Here is a 21,522-nt window from a genome sequence, read left to right as displayed (position 1 = left end):
TATTACCCCTGTACTTCCAGAAAGCATCCATGCAATGCTGTCCTTCCTCTACTCACCTTTCAATCTGCAAGGAACTAAACAATGAAATTATCACTGTATGCATCATTCACAAACTCTGCCTCTCGAAAGGTTAAACCTTTATCAAGGTCCAAGGATCCCAAATTAATTTGAGTAAACGTATAGTTGAACAACCTGGGAGCAATGGAAACTCATGCATCGTCAACTGCACGTGTGAGGATTGAGGAAGAATGTGAAGCAAAGAAAGCTGTCCATCCATGATCACTTCCAAGTGAGCATGATTGGAAAGAGCAAAAATCCAATCTCGTGATCTGCTTTTCAAAGAAATCATCATCCTCCAAAGCATGTGGCAGAGATCTTAAATTGACAATAACAGTCATGTGCATGCACATGCAGATTTTCTCAAATTACTTCAGTGTTAACTTCACAATTTTGCAATGTCATCCTGCATATCTAACATATCACACATTGAAGTACTAAGCTGTGATGACGACATGATGATGTCATCTTATACACCGAAATCCTGGTGGAAGATATTGACTACAACTCTCAGACTTGGAAAATCAAGGGCATCAACTCGCTGAATCCAGGTTAATGGTGATGAAATCTTCAAGCTATGCAATCTGTCTCCCTAATTCCCTATAGAGAATATGGCCACACCAAATTGATCTTATGTTTCACGGACTTTTTTAATCCCCAAAAACAGACCAGGGTGGCAGGCAAAAAAAGAAAAAATGCATTATAAACCACAAACGGAGTCACAAAACACCACAAAAAGTCACTTTAGTTACAACGTTTTGCTAGATCACGTGGCTATTCTGACCTCTGACCTGGACCACTAATTTGTTTATTTTTGCAAAAATATAGCCCGGAAAATCCGTGAAACATAATTGGTGTGGCCTATATAGAGGAAATTCCTAAATGAAGGGCTATATAAATTATCCCAATTCCCAAAGGAAAGAGTATGAAGATCCTTAATTTCTTGCCCAGAAGCAGGTGTTCCTCAGACAGTTTTTATTAACTGGAACATTTAGAGCCTTTCCAATAAATCTCTCTCCATTCCTTTGCAACTGCACCAAGACTCGATGATCAATTATATAGATTATAGCTGAGCAGATGGTTTTGGCATTGTTCGCCAGCAGTTGAAAAGCCACTAAGGCAAAAGGGATACTTCACTATTTTGTGGTCAAGCGAATAAGCGTTGTTGTGACTGACTGCAATGGGAAATGGTAACTTTAGCATAAACTGGACCTTGTTCCCTATGCAATGTTTCCATGCAGTGACACATTGACTAAAACACTAAAACTGCTGGTTGATGATTTGCTCTGTAAGAACAACTGGTAAAAGATTCCCTATCATTTATCCGAATCATAACTGAGAAATTGACTCCGAGTTTATCGCTACAGCTAACCCTGACATCTAAACACGGGACAATGAGCATTTCTATGCACCACAATAATTATATAGCTTTTGCTGGTTTCTCATAATTATTTGCCTCACCACCAAGTTACTAAACTCCCTGCATGTGTGTTCGTTCTGATAGAGTAAATTATTTGTGTGTATAATTTGATTGTGATTGATGAGAATCAGTTCTAACGAAAATGTAGACTATAGCTATCCGCTTAATTTTGTTTTTCAGAATTCTCACTGTTGGTGTAATATCTAGTACCAAAAAGGCTGAATAGAGTTGGTTACACTATACATAAGCAATACCAATAATTATTGCAACAGGAAGCATGTACTTATATAAACATGCACCAACAATTAATGAGAGATTATGATAGTCATACAGTTGTTGCTGTAAAGAAGAGGATTACTTACAAGAGATATGATGCAATGTTATGCAAGATGCTTTGTACTCTTTCTGCTAAGCTGGTTACACTACTGCCAAGGTATGTGATAGAGATATTCTAGAGACGTTATACCATTTGTGAACAATGATATAGGAACCTCAGTAAGTGTAATTACAGATGATGGAAAAGACACACTTTCTGGTTCGTACTGTCCTACTACTGTTAAACTTATCTGCAATGTTACAAATGCTCCTTATTTGCGATGGACGTACAATACCAGCAAAAACATAATTATTGTTCTTCCCTCGGATAGTGTAGTACACTACGTATACCAACCAATCCCAGCATTTCCATTTTACCAGTTAACAAACTTTAATGTATACAAAAATCATATGAATTGGACTCTGATTAATGCTTCAACGATTCTCACTGTTGATCTGTCAGATCTGAAAAAACAGAATATTGAAATTATTTCTTGCGATTCTCTTTTTACGAATAAGATAGTGCCAGTGAATATCAGCATTTTGCAGCCAACATTTCCATCTGTTAGCCCCCAAGTTTATTCAGCTGTGATTGTACGTTATGAGTCTGGACTTGTATCTAGTGTAGATGTATCATGGAGAACATTTCAGGTACGTATAAATATATATAGTACTGTACTTGACCCAAAATGTTTGAATGCACACTGCATTGCTGCTATAGCAACCAGATTGTCCTGAATATGAAAATTCCCAAGAATACCTCATCAATGTCACTGGATGTGGATGGACATGGCTCAACCAAAGTACCTGTCAAGATACTATTTGCTCGTCCGTTTTCAGTAATTGTACAGAAAAAGTGAGTGAAATTACCCTACAAGCCAAGATCGCTGACATTGAGAGTGAACAAGTAGAGTATCCCACATCTGTAGGTGAGGGAATTAATCTGGTATAGTTATTATATTTATCGACTTTTTTTTACAGATTACAATAATCACTATACTTTAGAGTTGCTGTTAATCAGTCATCGAGATGCCAAATTTATGTGCAGTGTTTACCCATGAGAGGAGATGTTAGTGAGCATCAAATGTGTACCATTCGATACACTACAGATCCGGATTATGGAAATCTATCAAATCCTATCACAACTCCTGTCTCACTTTCACTTACTACTCTTGATACCATGTACTACTTTGAGTTCTCTGTGTTGATGAATGATACCTTGTTGATTGTGGAACGAATAGAGTACATGATTACAGAATCAGGAGGTATGTGAATATAAAGTAACAACTGCTTTTGTGAGCAAGAGTCGTATAATTATAATGAACTCATATACACTAAACTTGGATTACTATTGAGAATTCTCACCTACAGAGTTGTTCCAGCTGGGTGTAAGAGAGGGCGCTATCCTTATTATTGTATCATCATTCTTAGGATGCTTTATTGTGCACACTACAATGATACTGTGCCTGTTAATAGCTTGGAATGCTAACGGTGAGTATATTATCGTCACTACATGAAGCTAAGGCCACCCACTTCATGCATGCACAGGTGTTCATACAATATCCCGATTGAATGTGTTCATCGTTACTAACAAATGCATTCAAATCTCGATAACACTGATCCTCTTCATGCTGTTTATTGGATGTAGCACTCTGTTGACAACCTTTGCGATTATTTCAAATGGTTTGAAGATTTAACTCTTATTTGCGATACTTTCTGTGGCATTGTTTATTTCATTACAGATGTGTGTTTCACAAACCAACAAGTTCCCAACAGTTTGCTTGATGCAATGTTAGTACTTTCATGCGTTGGGATAGGAATCCTTCTCCTCTATTGGGTATTCATAATATACAAAGTATATAAACAGCGCACTAAAGGTAATTTTAAGAGTGAACAAATCAAGATTTCCTTTTTCAAACTTTCTTATTTTGTATAGGAACCAAAAACAAGCTTGATATCAATTCAAAAACAGTTCAATATGACGCTCAAGAGTCATCTGAGGTGATAAATTGTTTTAAGAATTATACATTTGCATTTGCTATTCAAAAGCCACCCAATTCTCAAGAATGCCAGCATTTGGAAGATATGCATCCTGATGGCGTTGAGGAAATGGTTCCAATGCATAAGAAGCTATCGAACGGCAGCCAGCTAATGACAACACCTAGTAGGAAATGTCCACCCTCTACAATTCCCAAACAAAGAAAGTCAGGTCAGCATTCCAACACTGTTTTGTACGATGAGGTTGGTTTAGCGAAAATCAAAGGCAATGTCTCGGATATGACAGAAGTTGAGTTGAAAGCTAACGAGTCTTACAGACACACAGACAAGAGGTGTTCAACTGCCAGGAGCAATGTGGCTGCTTGTTCACTATGTTTGTCTCCAGGCAGCAAAATCCGTCATCAGTACAGCGAGATCAAAGTGACACCAAAGAACGAGCATCCTGAACTAAATACAATTGAGCAAGAGCAGATTGAGTTGAAGTCTAATCAGTCATATGGTCAGCTAACAAGTGTTGTTGGTCAGATAGGGGGATGTGAACCACTGCACGAGTACGACTATATATACGTGGACCCCTAGTATAACGAGTTCATCACAAGACATTCCCTAAAGAACTGCAATGTAGCAAACTGTAACATTTGAGTGTATTGCGTTTCATCATTATTATAGGTATTATAGTTCCGATCATGCATGTTGGTACAAGTTTTAGAATAAGAATACGCCACATAAAATAACCCCTTAGAATAGAATTCTCTAGATATACAGTATACTGTTGTATTACCTTACCATTGCATTATTTGTTGGTTTCAGACACCTAAATGCACCATATACCCTCACCCCCGTCATACGTCAAAGTTTTGCGAAAGAAAGGTCAAATACATCATGGACATGCAACTTCAGGCAAGAGAAATGTCACACCCCATCATTTCCCACTCTTTTGCCATTCCCTGCGTAAAAGTAAAAAATATTATAATTGTCTGCTAGTTAGTCTGAGTATAAAGCTTATCAATATTCAGCCCTCAGTTGCTCACATTGCAGCTGGGCCCTGATAAATATTATGCCATTTTATCTATGAAAAATGTGCCTATTATTCTCATAACAAAAATCCGATTATTCTCGTAAAATCTGATAATTCCCCAAAAATGTGAAATAACAAAATTAAGACATGCATGCATGGAGTGGAGTCATAGACACAAGAACTGACACAATAATTATATAAATGCAGATGGTGCATCTGTAAAAATGCATATAGCAAATGAAGTGGTTGCATATACAAATGCAGCACATACACTTGTATATATGTTAGTACCTGATATATTAATGCAGCAGTCTCATAATAAATTATAATAAATACTGCATTTACGTATCATTATGATTGGGACATCTGCATATCATATGCACCATCTGCATTTAATATATATATTATGTATTCTGATGTACGTGCAATTTGTATTAATTTTGATACCATGGCACCCCATATACTTGAATTGATCCCCTTTAGCCATTTTTTGCCAGAGAATTAACCTCGTTATGCAAAACTTAATGTAATGATCTTTACCAAAAATGGAGATAGTTGCCCTTTAAACACCTATTACGCTAAAATTATTCCGAGCATAATTTATCAGGGCCTAGCTGCAGAAAGAGGTTTGACCAATAATCTGGAATGTCGGCCATTTACCTTGACTCAATAATTATTGATGAAGGGTCACTTTTCTGCTACCAGCTAGAGCGATATAATTATACTGCATGCATGGCGTCTATATGATTGTCCGATGTCTGTCTGACAATTGAGGTAAATGGCCGACATTCTGCATTACCGTTAAACATCGTTTAGTATATAGCTGTATATATCTCTGTTGCAGCTGGGTTTTTTTGTGTGTATAGCTGTAGGAGAAATATATAAGGCAATTTTGCAGCGCATTCTATGCGTATTAAGCTCAGATCACTCAACTGTAATTAAAGGTAATCCTAGAAAAACTGCAAACCTCTCTAGCTGTATAATTATATCATTAATCCACTGTAGGCTTAGGGAACTACCATGCATGCATGCATGTAAATTTCTAAATCACCTCTTCCCTCGGGTATATCTACATGCACAGGCTCAATTGGGATCTCGAACTAGAAAATCTGCTGGACGCTAACCGGTCACATCATACTTTTGGGTATTTCAAGGCTTCATAAAAATAACAGGGAGCATAATTTTGCTTTTTCTTTATTTTTATTTCTTCTGTGAATAATAATGATGCTGGAATTTCAAAGTGTGTCTGCGACCAATTCAAGAGCTGGCATTGAAGAAGATTGACTTATTGTTTACTGAATTAAACCATTAAAAGAGAAGTGTGACTATAACTTTGTGTATGAGATTTGCATTCAGTGAATCTAGCGTTGTTACTATTAGCAAATCATTAATGTATACATGTGTATCGTAATCAAAACTGACAAAGCGTGAGATATTTTTACTGTTAACTTGGAGAGTTTGTGATACTGCATGTGCTGATACGTGTAAAAAAGTTTAATTATGAGACTCTATTTGCAATATCCGAACAGCTAGTTCATTGTCAACGTAATCATACTCCACTCTCTTATCCAAGTCAATGGTTTCTCTTAATTACCAAACCATACGAATGATTCGCTTCCATGTTCACTTTTGTAGCTCCACTACTTCTCACTTCACCATACGACAAGTTAGCTTTCAATCTCATTTCCTCATCTGGTCATGAACATTGCTTCTTTGACTCTCCGTAAGACTCGTTAGGAATCATGGTTCTTTTGAGTTTCCACTGGCTTTGTATAGTTCCTTTATTTTTGGGCATACCAAAACCTACAAGGAAATATATAAATGCATGTGTATAGTGCCCTGCAAGGCATTTCCTGAGCTGATATAATTTTTGCCATACAAGAAGCTTTGCTATAATTATAACTCATGTTTTTGACTGGGAAAGCTTTTCTTGTGTAGAAAAGTTTGCCCCCGTCAAAAACATTGAGTTGACTCAGTTGAGTTGCCCATTCTGCTTTAACAGTTTCGCATGCGCATAAATAAAAAATTCTAGGGCTTGTTGAAACACTAGTACTAGTGTAATTATATACTCTACATCTGTCAGAGTAAACGGTCGTTCGACATCTTTGGGGTGTTAATAGGGCTCTGTCCTTTTACCAACACTATAATATCTAAGACTCGACTATAATATATAAGACTATAATCTGATTGTAATGGATCAAATGACTCCATGCAGATAGGGCCATTATAATTATGGGTGCGATGATCTCCACACCACTGCACCTTCTGCAGAAGCTGTTTAACAACAAAATGCATGCAGTCAAATCTGTTCGCTAAAGACTCCTGTTTAGGGTTGGACTCACCAAAACAGAAGATATCTCCATTTTCCCAACAGGAAACGTATTCAGCATGAAATTGACTGTCGTATTTTATGGTGTACCAAAGTTCTATTCAAAAGCATTTGTTACATTCACTCTCCACTGGCCTAATGTCGCCCACTATTACCCTCATCAGGAAATTGAACAAATTTCTCTATAATCAGCCGGAGCTAAGCCTGAGCTAATTATTCAATCAATTTTGCCTATAATTATAATTATTCAAGTCTTTTATTTTCACTTTCATCCCCTGTTATTCAATTAGAAGCTCTCACCTATTATTCAAGCATTGTTTGACAAATTAATGATCAGTTGGAATATGAACGATATAAAACTGCAGTATAAACAGTATAAGTTTGTCCTCTAGATCTCTTTCTTCCTACAGCTCCCGGGCTATAGGTGGGTGCAACTCCAGTATAGATTTGATGCTTTACAGTTTAAGGACTTTCAAAATCTTTTTTAGATGATGTGTGTGTCCACTTCGCTCATGTGCAAAAGTGTCTTGGATTTGAAATTTTCCATAATTATTTTCAGATGCTGCCTATTATAAAAATATACCAAATAATTAGCTCAGGCCTAGCTGGATAGGTTTTTCTCATCACTCGCTATATAGAATAATTTATGAGTACATTTTTAGATGTAATTATGAAAATCTGCTGATACCATGCATTGTGTAGGTGAATGCAACATATCCAAATATTTTGAAAATTGAAGTGGTGGGTTTGTGGTGATTAATAAAACAGTAAAAAATCGGAACATTCATTATCTAACAGGTACATTGTAGTCTAGTGTAGAATGTTTGAATCTATGCTGGACACGTGTGTCCTAGCTATATCATTGTCTCTCAGACCCTGAAATTACTATTGTCATTGTCAAAAAGAAGTAAAAAGAATAATTATGATGATCTTAATAATTATCTTATCCTTTAACCTCTATAACCGTACGACATCTGCAGCTAGGGGTTGGTAGATTATGCTAGCATAATTTTGAGTATAATAGGTAAATTTTTTTGGTGAGAATTATGCTGGCATAATAGGCACATTTATAACAATTACGAGAATAATAGGCAGATTTCACAGAAATACAGGTCAGTACGACATTTTGGAAGTATATTATACTGGTGGTTAATTATCTCCTGACCTTGCAATTCTATTATAGTGTTAATAATTTTTATAGATAGAGTCTCGGCAATTATTTATAGTTTGATGTTACTTGTGCAACGACATGGGATCTATGTTGTGCTTTGGAGGAATGATGTGGGAATAATAGGCGATTTGAAATGAATAATAGGCTGTTTACTTGAGCATAAAAGAATAGCATAATAGGAAATATCTCGAGCATAATCTACCAACCCCTATCTACAGGCTGAGCTAGGCCTGTGCCAAATATTCCGGAATAATTTTTTGAATAATAGGCAGCCTTTTTTACAACTTGAATAATAGGCACTGTGAAAATAGTTCATTGAGTTGCACATGTGCAGTAGCTCAGAACACACCCACATTTTACGTGCAGTAAATCTAATTTTTATGATTGTCAATGTTGAAACCACATTTTTTGTGCTAAAGTTTGTTATTTCGCTGCTGAAATTAGAAAATAATGACGTAATCCCATTTTTTAGTGCTACATAATTTATAGGTGTTTTATTTCGCTGCTGTGTGTGTTGAATAATTTGAATAATAGGTGTCATCAATTTGAATAATAGGCTGATGAAGTTGAATATATAATAGGCTGTTCAAGTGCAAATAAATAATTTGAATAATAGGTGAACAAATTTGAATATTTGGCACAGGCCTATGATTGCAGCCCCATTCATGCATGCAGCTGCACTAATTGCATCCGTAATAATTATCATGACATTCATTGGCTATAGGATGTTGCCTTAGATAAAGCATTCAAATGATGCCTTCAATGAGTGCATGAGCTCTGTCGTCCGAGCTCATGTTTCAAGTGCTCTCTATATTATTTATGTGATCAAGAAATCCCCTCTAACATCTCATGTCCACAACTAGCTCGGCATGCCTGTGAAATCCACCCAAACTTACTATCCCTCCTTGTTGCCTGACTCTATTCTCAACTCCAGTAAAACTTTTGAAGGCCTTCCATATTACCTTTAAATGCAAAATATACACCACATAATCCGGACATTGTCACACATTTGTGGTATTCTTGTTATTCTTGGATGCACTGTAACGTATAGAGAGTATATTTCGAGGGTAGAAATTTTAGCGGATTTAATTTTCACGGAATAATAGCCTTTTTCTGCAATCGGCCTGGAATCGAGGCTACATGCATGCATGCATGTGATATTGGGTATAAATGCTCATGGTACATGCTTGATCAGCGAAAACCGCTATAGTAATACCACCCTCGAAATATACACGCTAACGTTACGTATGTATATACCGTGTTGTTGTGCGCATGCGCATTAATTCCCGTAGAAGTTGATGAGTACAAAAACAAAATTTACATAATTTTTTTAATCTAGCGATGTCCAAGATTCTATGTGTTCGACAGCTATAATTATTAGAATCACAGAAATTTAGTTCCTGTATAAAAAACATCAGTGAATTTATTAACAGCTATAGTACAATAATTTTTCTACACTAAAAGTATTATAGTCTCTTAATAGCATACATTCAAATTTTGGTTCACAGCAAAGTGCAGGCATAATAATACACCTAGATTATTGTTAGGACAATTGTTGCAGCTGAAAGGAGTACCCAGAACACGTATGCTGTCTTTATACCTGCAAAATAGAATTGATAGCATTAATAATAATTATTATGGTTCAAGATTTTTTAAAAAAGATACGAATGTTCCTTGGAAAATTTTAGGATAATCTTGACTAGAAATCAAGAAATTTATGAAAACGAAGAATGCATGCCATCATTGCCATATAACTGCATGGAATTGTACAAGTTACATTATTATATGTATATTGATTTCCGGGTAATAATTATTACACCATTGGACTTTAGTTGCGAGGGTTTGCCTAAACACTTCCTATAGGAATTCGTGTCTGAATGCATGGTATATTCGACAGAAAAGTTAGTTATTACTCTATTATATATATATAGCCACTAACTTTCATTTATCTGAATAGTGTTGGTAATAACTCCATTGGTTGTCTGGCTACACTTGGACGTCACTGTTATACGTGCATAGACTTTCATGGGAGCACTGAAGGGTACAGCAAGTATTGCTTCGAAACTATTGCTTTCTGCAGAAATAGCGATGGATTTAATTGCAGTGTTAGTATCACTCTCAAACACCTGGATTGTGAAGTGACTAGGGTCATAATTTCCATCGTTATGTGTCCAATTAACTCGCACACCAGCCGTGTTAACCTCGTTTGGTGGAAAAAAAGATCTGATCATAGGAGAAGTCACTTCTAAAGGAGGACCTATATAATAAAAATAATAAAATGATTTGTGTGACCATGGTATAATTACATGTATTACCACATTTATCAATGTAGGTCTATGTCATATATTCCGTGACTGAGTGCATGGATGGTGAGTAATTTTACCAGGAGCAGATTACTCCAAAGACTGTATTTACTGACTGCATCTTACAGTACCTGAAGGTTTGTGCTGATGGGGTACAGCATCTGATGTAGAATTCTGAGGTATAAGAACAGTGCAACGAACAGAAAACTCCGGCAGTGAAGAATTTTGCACTATCAAGTCTGCTACCATCAATGATGAATCAGTTGATATAAGATTTGATGCAATAGGGCCATCTCCTAGATATCCTCTTCCGGGAGTGTCTTCACGCACATACGTCAAAGGAACGTCCGAAGGAATGTGTGGTGGTGCTGATAGCCTAATTTGGGTTCCAACTCCACTGCAGACATAGGTAACAATCTCTCCTGGACAAACATACGTTCTGTTTGTTGATTGCAGAGAAGATACAATGGTCGTCTGACCAGACACATCCACTCCTAGAAGCATAACTACACCCTGTATACCATGCATGCAGAGAGTTGGAAGTAAGTATAATTATAATTACAACTATAATTATATAGGACACACAATTATTATACTTACCAGTACCACTGGAATTAATATTGGAGTCATGCTTTTTAGATTATAGAAGATCTGTGAAATATAGTGTCTTTCTATACTGCATGCACTACAAAATAGCCTTGCAAATGGGCTTTATAAAAAGGGGCAACAATTTTGTCTGGATCCGTGCAGTGGCTATATACATGTACGTGTAGATCGATGACGTGACATTTTTGAAACTCTCTAGAGAGCAGTCTATGAATCTTGTATATACATTCATACTATGGTCTCGCAATATGAAGGGGCGTGGCTTGCAAGACTAACAATCAAGTGATAACCATAATAATATTAATGATATCTCAAGACGTCGTTTACATTCGGTTCACGTTGCTTTACATTGAAGCCTATATACGTATATTAATTATAGTGGCTCTGAAGCCATCCGTGTTTTGCTCCAGTGAAAACCCGAGAAACTTGTTGGGTGGTCCAATTAATATGCTTCTCTAATAACTTAACCATAATAATAATAATTATGATCACTTGTAATGAAGATGGTCCAATGCTGCATGCTTCTCAACCATATAATAATAATAATTATGATTACTTGTATCATTTTGAAATGAATAATCAGGAGTAGATAAAGTGTCGAACTATATACCACACAAAAACTGTGCACAATTAAAGTAACGTGACATCCTGTGAATGTCCATTGGCACGTGAGCAACTGCACAGAATTGAAAATAGTGGAAGCGAAGAGGATCAACCCGATTGTCTCTATAATTATGATTATTGTGAAGAGATTGAAGCATAATCTTCTCTCAGTGTGAGCAGCTCTGAGTGTTGATATATATACTGTTGAATGCAAACAATTAGCTAGTCTAAGAATCTGCATGCATTTCCATTTGCATGGTTTCCTGTTTCATATTATTTGCTATGAACTTTCCAGCACATTTCTAACCAACACTTCAGCACTTCGTGGAAAAAAACTTGTAATTATAATGTATATACTAACTGGTGAAGTATAGGTTTGAGTGCAGGAGTATTGATCTGTGAATGTTGGCCCTAATAATTAGTATAGCTATAGTATAGTATATCTAGTATATAATATAGTGACATGACTAAAGGCCTGCATGGAGTTGAGGCTAATAATTATTTGTGCACACATGCATCTCTATAATTTTATAGTACATTGAAATGTTCATGTCTTGTTAATTTAGCTGCATGGAAAATGGGAAGATAATTATTGTGTGTGTATAAATTCAGTGAATTAACAGTGCAACAAAAGGGCATATGCATACGCCCTTTTGCAGTTTTGCAGTAAACACTTTAAATATATTTATTGGCCCTTGAGACTGGGGGGGGAGTAACTTGTATATGTAATGACATTCATATAATAGTATAATTAGGCTATGTCACAATCATGCAGTACTGCATGATTATTGAAAAACACTGTGATTGTAATGAAGTACTTATAGGTTTGAGCTCAGGAGCTGCATGGCCGCAAAGAAGTATAAATTATATAAACGGCCTGCAAAGCACTCACTCTGTGCATGCGTCGTTATTATTATAATATATAATTATATACCGCCACGAATCTGGGAAGTTGAGATTATACTGTCTTTACTTTGTATTTGGTTTTGTATAAATTATGAACACTTACATTGTGTCAATCTGCTTCCAGACGCTGCCCTTCTTGTTTTGATGCCAAGATCAGTAGATCGAATTAGTGCTTCCTGTATGAGTGTAGTGTTAATTGTGATAGTGATTTCCCACTCTTGACCATTATATGAGTTGACTGTGTATACTACATGCATGGCTGTATATACCAGCTCCGTATATAGCTCATTCCCGTGTAAGTACGAGTGTAATTGATTGCAAAGAGTTTTACCAACATATTCAATCCACCCATGCACGTACAAACATTGAACACCAAGCATGCATGGCAGTGCCCTAAAGGCCTTGCTAGTATTATAATAATTATGTGCTAATTAGGATTTTCCCAATTATGCTGGCATAATTTTGGAATAATAGGGACCATTTTGAGCTCCATTAGCATTGAGCATTATTCCAGAATGATAGGTGAACAAAATAAATTTGGAGGTGTGGTTTTACTTAAAGAGGCGTGGTTTAACATAAAGGGCCGTTAAGTGCAAAGACCAAATGGCCAAAACCAGAGGAGTGAAGTCTGGGCCAAAAAACTAGTCAGTGTATACAGTTAGCCTCGATCCCAGGCCGAGTTTTCGCTTTTATAACGGTTAGGCGAACAACTAGGCCTGGTACTAGTTGTCTGCGCATGCGTCAGTCGTTTAACTTACTATATGTTTGTTCTTCATATCTTTACCTTACTTAGATTTCGATTTATATCTGTCTACCCGTTTGTACTTACCCCCGTACTACTCGTTTCATAAAGGCTAAAAAAAAAAAAAAATTTGTCAGATTCTGACAAATGGATATTCTCGTTCACTTTTGTGACATTTATATTCGTGTACTATCGTGTACTAGAAGTCAGTTCCCTTTTTATCATTATTGGAATGGCTCTTTATAGCTGAAGCTTCTCTCTTCTCTGAAGCTTAGAAAACATTATTCTGAAGACTGAACAACAAGGGAAGAGGTATAAAGCTTTGTCAGATATTTTTGTGTGGGCCCTATGCTATCAAGTCTTGTTCATGTTTGGTATTAAAGATCTAGGTAGACTATAGTATCATCATTAATGTGTTGGATCAAGTGAAGAGTGTGAGCTATAGAGAACTTGGTGCTGCCATCATCAGCTCGTCGACAATGACACTATAACCTGTTTAATACGAGAAATTTAATATGTATAGATCTACATGTATTTTGAATGTCTACTTCTCTGTACAGGAGCAATGGCTACTATCCAGCTATCCCAACATTGTTCCTCTTGGCTATACTAACGGACGAGACTGGACAGTTTAAGGTAAGGGTTTAACCGTGTTTGGTTTCTTTAATATTGTCCTATACTTACAGGACTGGAGTATGACCTGAGCGTTGCTGGGTAGCTCAGAGGCATCAAGAGAATCTACGTTTTCTCAAGCAAAGTTTAACTGAGTTATGAGTTGGGGCCTAGAATCAGAGAAGTCCAGCAGCCTGCTAAATCGTTGAAACGTAATTTGAAGGCATTCAATCATCTTGAAGTTGCCCTGGATCACTGTAATCGTGCTGCAGCACAACTGGCAACTCCCCAGGCCCTTGTGAAGCAGCTCCCTATGTGCATCTTTTGTGTACTCACACTCTGTGCATTTTCTGTGTACAAATTTCGATTATTGATTTATTAAATATCTTTGCCGACCACAAATACAATGAAAATTTGACGCATGCGCAGACAACTAGTACCTAGTTGTTTGCCTAACCGTTATAAAAGCGAAAACTCGGCCTAGGATCGAGGCTACGTATACAGTATGGCTGCCTGTTTATCACCCGATCAATCTGGAAGTGGAGAAGAGTGTAGAACTATAATAACAGAAAATAGCTTTTTCTTTTTGTAAACACTGTCTCACACACTTTTTTAATGATTCATTTTCCGAAAAATCTATTGGAATAATAGGTGACAGTCAAAGAATAATAGGTAACATACTAACAGTCGAAGAATAATAGGTGGACCTTCCTGGCATAAAAGAATAGCATAATAGGCAAATTTTTTAGCATAATTGGGAAAAGCCTACTCCTAATATCTGAATTAGTCATTGAAATGTTGATGTGTATAGTTGTTTCCGTTTCTCTGCGATAGTATTATAGGAAGATACATGTCTAATAATTGTGCAGAGGTCAACAGAAAATGTAAGCTAATACTAATCTGAGACCTGATACTATAATATACATGAATATGCTAAACTGAGTGTTTATACATGCAGGCACTCCTTAGTTACACTGTTATTATTAGAAACTTAACACTATACTAACCCTATAACTATACGGGTAATGTATATACGACAAACAATCCATATTGTACATGCATCTTGTCCTAATAACTGCAGAGAAACGGAACATCAACATTTCAATGACTGATTTAGATATTATAGGGGTCAGTGAATTATGTGTGTCAGTGCATGCACATAATTATACTAGTCTAGCGTAGACTCTATAATTATATAATTATAGGCCCTTTGTATATTAGGGCACTGGTATTCACTGTTTGCATGTTTGAATTCGGGTCTGTGCGGGTATATTGGTGGTATACTTGCTCGAATGGTGGAGATTCAAAGAGCACATGCATCCCCTGAAATTATCTTAAAGAGTATTATATTAAAAAGATGCATGTATATAGTATATGGATTGTTTGTCGTATATACATTACCCGTATAGTTATAGGGTTAGTGTATAAAGTTTCTACAGTGCAACTAAGGAGTGCCTGCATGCTTATAAACACTTCATTGGCCCGTGAAAGGGGGAGTAATTAACTCACATAATAATAATGACATACGTAAGGAAAAATATTGGTTTCCTACTTTCTTTCACATTTCTAATCGGCACTGCATGGTTATGAACTCTTTGTGTATTGAAGTAGCATTAATTAGGCCGGCCAGCTCCGTGATGTTCCTAATGAATAATGATGCACATGTGCATACGCTGCATGGAGGCACACAATATTGTGTATGTGATGTGTGTAACTGTAATGCAAGTGCAAGAATAGCTTCTATATAATTATACTAACAGTTTTTGGCTCTATATCAATAGTCTTGTTTACTACCGTCGTGCGTTATACATGCATGTCTAAACAAAGCTATATAAAAGCTAACAAAACTAAGTATGCATATACGTGTCTTATTACAAACGCAACGTGACATGTATAATTATGTAAGAGAGGCTGAAGAGGAATTACCTAAAACACACACTTTGTCTTGACCACCACTGCAGTAAGATAATTAAATTTTGGAGCTTGTGATTGTTGCTTGTGATTGTAGCTATTTCGTTGGAAAGTCTTTACCAAATCTATATCACCATGTACAGGATGTGTTTATTAGTCGACTGATGTTTACTATTTACAAACCTTGATTGTTTGCTGTCCGATCATCTATACCTGTTTCACCTCATTTTTGGGCAAAATGTGGCGATGGAGCACTATAGTCCTTAATTTTTCATTGTCTTTTTTCTCTGAAGGTTGTTCCATGTACAGTATAACTAGACTGATCTAGTATTGCATATTGGGGGTAATTTTCGTTGGTGCACATTTGTGTGAACTAGTATTCATTAAATATTCGTACAGCTCAGGATAGTGACGTATAGAACCTATTATTAAGATCAATACAAACATTTTCACCATACTATATATAATTATCGTATGAGAATAACCTGCTATACGGTGCGTGGCTGAGGGTGTGCATGATGGGCTCTATACTCTCACCAGAGTTAATCGGGAATCCTTATTTTCTAGGAGTCAGTCCATCAATTCATTATACTGATATAGCTGCCCAGAATAAACTAAAACATGTACTAATGGACTCTTGTCAGTGTATATATATGGCTTTTTAAATGGTGCTATGAAATTCTACAGAAATTGCGTTGTGTTTATACCTGCAGCACGTAAAGATTGTTAATGAAACAGTTGCTAATTATTATTGCTCACTAGTTGTGAATAGTGTATAGTGTTGTTGATGTTTATTTATCTAGCTGCTGTGATCCGTGACCATAAAGGATATAGACATTCAATTGTTCACAATATAGAGATGAATGCAATCGTGCATGTTAAGCAAACAAACAGTTCAAATAGCGGCTAATGTATGATAACAAGCCACGGCCATGCAACTCAATGTTTGTTTTGGCTTCTACATAGGGTATGATAGTCATTACCACAATCTCGATCACTTTCATAACCTTTGCCCTTGTAACCTGTTAAAAATTAATGCTATTGCAATGAGTAACAGTTCTATAATGGTCCATACGCTTGGTTAGTGTTCAGTTCAATCTCTTCTTTGGGAGACACCTCCTCATACACAGGGCCAACGGGTGCAGTGGATCTTGCATTACCTTGTCCTTCAGCTGCCGGAAAATGCGCTGCTTTCTTATGATAGCGAAGATATATCACTAAGAGTCCAGTGAGGAATCCAATGATTATAAACAGAGCTGCCGTGATAATCACACTAACGGAAACAGCAATACCAAGGTCAGTACCAGTGAAAATACTTGGGGATTGAACTGCATATAATAGGTGGCTGCTCAATTGAATACAGTATACAGGTAATGTAGCACTTGCCTCTACAGACAATCTCTCCTGGGTTCCTGTCCCAATCTCCTGTAGCGAGACAGGTGGAAGTCGATATCCCCTCGGGGAACAGTCCATTATCACACTGAAAGGACACTTGTGTACCGGGAATAGCTGGTAAAAAATGATCACTGATAATGGTACCATTCCGTGGTGGGTCCAGTTGAGCAGTGCATCTCATTAGAAGAGCTAAAGTTACGTAAATTAAGCAAAGGTATAGCTATATATAATTATACCAACAGCTGATTCGTAAAACTCACCAGTTGTTGGAGGAGCCTGGGTTTGTTGCAATTGACCACACATGATAGTTTCAGAGCTTGGGCTCCACAATAGTGTACCGTCATCACATGTCACCATCGTAACAGGAGACACATACCCTTTATCACACTGGATTGTTACAGTGGATCCTGGCAATCTGCTGGACACTGGTCCAAATGTTCTATTTGTGGGATTGGTCAACTCAGGACAGCCGCCTGCAAAGGAATCGGAAATGTGACTGCGTAATGCTGCCAGCTTACCAATCCTAAAGCTGTACTCAGCAGTTGTACTGTTCCCAGCACAGTTGGTATCCACAACACTGACAGTGTAGTTCACATTGTATTGAGCAGTCATAGTGACAGAGGTGGATGTGAGGACAGTAGCAGAGAGCTGGGCCGGAGGTGAGATAGTCACTGTGTAGGTAAGGTCATCTCTACCACCAGTCTCAGTAGGAGGGTCCCACTGTACAGTCACACTGACTCCATCGGCTGAACTGTTATCAACAGAGTGACCGACTCTTTGAGGAGGAGAAGGAGGAACTGTGTTGGAAGTGTGGCCCGGGCATGAGTTACTCAATAAGTGATGGAGTATACCGATTTAATGTCGCGTCCTAAATAGAAGTCAATTAAACCATTATGGCCTTAATTCCAGGCCGCTAGTAATTTAAGCGGCCTGTATTCGAAGATAGTAGAGTAACCTCCAATTAGATGCGACCCTCTAAATTAAATCAGGACTTCAACATAATTTTTCAACCTCCAAAAGAAACGACCTTTGGCTTCGTAATTATTTTAAGTGTCGCCTTAAATCGAGTAAGTACGGTACCTCACCAGCCAACTGAATGGTCGCTGATCCAATCTCATTTGAAGGGTTTGGGTTTAGACAAGTCACCATGACTCCATCCTCGGCTATTCTTGAGAGGGTGGATGCTATGCCAGCATTGTTGAGAGCAATCCGTGTCACAGTGTAACCTTGTACTGGCATCAGAGGTGTGTTGAGGGGAGTGAACTCAGAGTGAACATCGATATTTGAAGCAACATCAGATAGTGACCATCTCAGGTTAGCTCCAGGAGCAGTGCAGGTGAATGTGACTCTCTCCATTGGACACGGCCTCTCATCACTCACCAGGAAGGTTGCTGATAGAACTAGAAGTGCAAACAAAAAAGTAAAATTAATGCTAGCTAGCTGCCAAATATACATGTATACCATTTATCTGAAGAGTTAAACTTAATGCCAACCAGTAAATAGCAGCTCCTAATCTTGTCATGATTAAATTTTAATACTAGCTAGCTGCTGCAACTAGTGCTTGTTGTGCCACAAATCCTAAAAAATAGGAAATGAAGAGCATTATGGGTGTGGCCATACATTCCATAGTTAAAATGCGCAAAGGTAAAATTATTGCGCACTTGCACAAAAACTGTAGTAGTACAACCAGAGATACAAAAGAAAGGGGATTGGAAACGAAATTTTTACGAAATTTTTGCGTGAAGCATTCCGCGTTATAGGGCGTGGCTAACTACAAAGGATTATATTTATAGTCAGCATGCTCATTACCTGTCTTGACTGCTCTACAATGTGCTGTACATAGAAACAGTGAAATTGATCATTTTTAATGTTGATTTTTCTAAAAAGTAAAGAGAATTTAGCTCTAAAAAGTCGACTAAGCAACGCAGCCACTATATTACTAGACAAATAAATGCTATGCAAGAAGAAATAGCCTTTACTATGAAGTCGTAGGAGGGACAGGCCCGTGGTGTGTCTAAAAGTATACTAAAGCAGTTTAAAGGACTATACTGCAAACGTTTATGAACAGTACAGCTTATTTATAGCATAAAGCCATTCTATGTAGCACTTAGATACATAATAACCAAGTCAAGCAATGTCCTTTGCTGTTTTGACTTCACAGGAGGGACAGAGAAAAGTTGACATAGAGTAATTCAAGCTAAACTCAAAAAAATTGGAAGCAGAGTAAAGACAACGGACTTAGAGCTTGTCAGTGGTATAAGCTTACTTCTCTCAAGTATCTCCCAGGCCCTGAGTGATCTCTAGTGGATAGGAGAGCTAGAAACCAGGGATACAAAACCGTAGCGCAGTCCTCCATGTAATTATTTGCGAGCGCAATAATTACACGGAGTGCTTCACCGGATGTCAGTCCTTTTACATAGGGCGTGGGCGGTCGTTTCCAATCCCCTTTCTTTTGTATCTCTGTAGCCTCGACTCCAGCCCCTTGAATAGTGGGCCTGGTATTTACTGTTGGCGCGTGGGTGGACAATTAATTTATTATTTACCGTATTTTATCTCATTGAACGTTAAAACAGTATTTTATCTTATTGTGATAAAGAACAGAAAAAAGAAAAAGGAGAGGCTACCTCTCTTAGCTAGCTGTATATACTGTAGACAGAGACAGCTAAGTAAAATATCAGCTCTGTAGATTTATTCATTAACTTGAGGCTCGGATCGGATACACACTCAGGCGACAAGTTAATCTCATAAGAAATTAGTTAAACCTGTGGGTAAAAAATAAATGTGGATAAGTACAGTGGCTGTGACGTAACATAATGTCAGGACTACTTATTGATTTACAAAATAGATTTACCATTGAAAGCACTATCCATTAATACACACTCAAGCAACAAGTCCGGATACACACTCAAGCAACAAGTCCCTCGGATCGGATACACACAAGTCCCTCGGATTGTAAACACATTCAGGCCACACAGTTCTCGGATCAGATACCACGTACTTACTCTGTGACCAATTTTCGGCAAATGTCACAACAATACTTCCTTCCAGGGAGAATGGTACTGAACGTCAAACAGACACACCAACACTTTGAAGATGGCTTCACTCAGAGAAACAAGAGGAGAAATCACTATCACAACACTTCTTTCAGAGAGAGGTGCACTGGTCCTGTCAAGCTTCACATCAATCCAAGAAAGGGAGTGTCTGGAAAGCAGATGGACTTGCTCTGGGACTTGCCATAGCCGGTCGGTACGGTACCCACATAAACACCAGTGTACAGACACTTCAACGCCTCCAGCTGCTTGTCTTTCAAGACTAGACCTGGTTTTCCAACACAGGATAACGCGTACGCGAGAGCAGAAGAGAAGGTAGCAGCCATTACACAACTTGGACTAGATTTCTTTTTTCAATGACATCATTATAAATGAAACTGGATATCAATGTTTTACAAACTAATGCGGAATAAGAATACTGATAAATATACTGCAATTTACGATTACCCAGATTCTGGGTAATTCTGGCGCATGCGTAAACAGTGTATACCAGGCCGTCTTTCTCAGCGGCTTGGAATCGAGGCTAGTATCTCTGGTACAACCTAGCCTCGATCCCAGGCCGAGTTTTCGCTTTTATAACGGTTAGGCGAACAACTGGGCCTGGTACTAGTTGTCTGCGCATGTGTCAAATTTTCATTGTATATTTGTGGTCGGCAAAAATATTTAATAAATCAATAATGGAAATTTGTACACAGAAAATGCACAGAGTGAGTACACAAAAGATGCACATAGGGAGCTGCTTCACAAAGGCCTGGGGAGTTGCCAGTTGTGCTGCAGCACAATTACAGTGACCCAGGGCAACTTCAGGATGATTGAATGCCTTCAAATTACGTTTCAAAAAGATTTAGCAGGCTGCTGGACTTCTCTGATTCTAGGCCCCAACTCGTAACTCATTGCTTGAGAAAACGTAGATTCTCTTGATGTCTCTGAGCTACCCAGCAACGCTCGAATGAGCAGGTCATACTCCAGTCCTGTGTCTGTGAGTATAGGTCAATATTAAAAGAAACCAAAGACGGTTAAACCCTTACCTCAAACTGTCCAGTCTCGTCCGTTAGTATAGCCAAGAGGAGCACTGTTGGGATAGCT

General features: G+C 37.7%; 4 protein-coding genes across 11 annotated transcripts in view; 2 read left to right on the top strand and 2 right to left on the bottom strand.

Annotated features, from left to right (window-relative positions):
* Positions 1-21,522, top strand: part of LOC135348976 (uncharacterized) — a 64,244-nt gene that overhangs the window by 32,679 nt on the left and 10,043 nt on the right. The window lies entirely within an intron of this gene.
* Positions 1,788-4,717, top strand: LOC135343511 (uncharacterized). Its single transcript, XM_064540506.1, has 8 exons — positions 1,788-1,910; positions 1,965-2,443; positions 2,514-2,721; positions 2,774-3,057; positions 3,164-3,283; positions 3,341-3,475; positions 3,535-3,669; positions 3,729-4,717. Exons 4-8 carry the CDS (start codon positions 2,850-2,852, stop codon positions 4,367-4,369), a joined length of 1,239 nt encoding a protein of 412 aa, XP_064396576.1. The 5' UTR covers positions 1,788-1,910; positions 1,965-2,443; positions 2,514-2,721; positions 2,774-2,849; the 3' UTR covers positions 4,370-4,717.
* Positions 9,598-21,522, bottom strand: part of LOC135349463 (uncharacterized) — a 42,615-nt gene continuing 30,690 nt past the window's right edge. Inside the window, exons 1-4 of one of the 2 annotated variants that reach the window (XM_064547987.1) lie at positions 11,212-11,372; positions 10,743-11,124; positions 10,248-10,565; positions 9,598-9,908 (exon numbers count right to left, since the gene is read on the bottom strand). In XM_064547987.1, the coding sequence (XP_064404057.1) occupies positions 9,841-9,908; positions 10,248-10,565; positions 10,743-11,124; positions 11,212-11,241 (798 nt within the window). In that variant the 5' untranslated portion in view covers positions 11,242-11,372 and the 3' untranslated portion in view covers positions 9,598-9,840. Of the gene's footprint in view, positions 9,909-10,247; positions 10,566-10,742; positions 11,125-11,211; positions 11,373-21,522 lie in introns of those variants that run through there. The other variant, XR_010398922.1, reaches the window with a different exon arrangement.
* LOC135352442 (uncharacterized) lies at positions 16,892-18,969 on the bottom strand. 3 transcript variants are annotated; one of them, XM_064551627.1, is made up of 6 exons: positions 18,848-18,969; positions 18,472-18,786; positions 17,905-18,183; positions 17,647-17,859; positions 17,378-17,575; positions 16,893-17,319 (listed from the first exon to the last, which is right to left on the bottom strand). In XM_064551627.1, the coding sequence occupies exons 1-6, from the start codon at positions 18,906-18,908 to the stop codon at positions 17,051-17,053; spliced, it is 1,335 nt and encodes a 444-aa protein (XP_064407697.1). In that variant the 5' UTR covers positions 18,909-18,969; the 3' UTR covers positions 16,893-17,050. The 3 variants fall into 3 exon arrangements, with proteins under 3 accessions (XP_064407698.1, XP_064407697.1, XP_064407696.1); XM_064551628.1 differs by having other exon boundaries at positions 16,892-17,319; positions 17,378-17,500; positions 17,647-18,183; XM_064551626.1 differs by having other exon boundaries at positions 17,647-18,183.

This window comes from Halichondria panicea, chromosome 1 (genome assembly GCF_963675165.1).
Source record: "Halichondria panicea chromosome 1, odHalPani1.1, whole genome shotgun sequence".
In the NCBI taxonomy this organism is placed as follows: Eukaryota; Metazoa; Porifera; class Demospongiae; order Suberitida; family Halichondriidae; genus Halichondria; species Halichondria panicea.
Note: the sequence above shows the minus strand (reverse complement) of the source record. Positions and strands in the feature narration are given on the sequence as shown.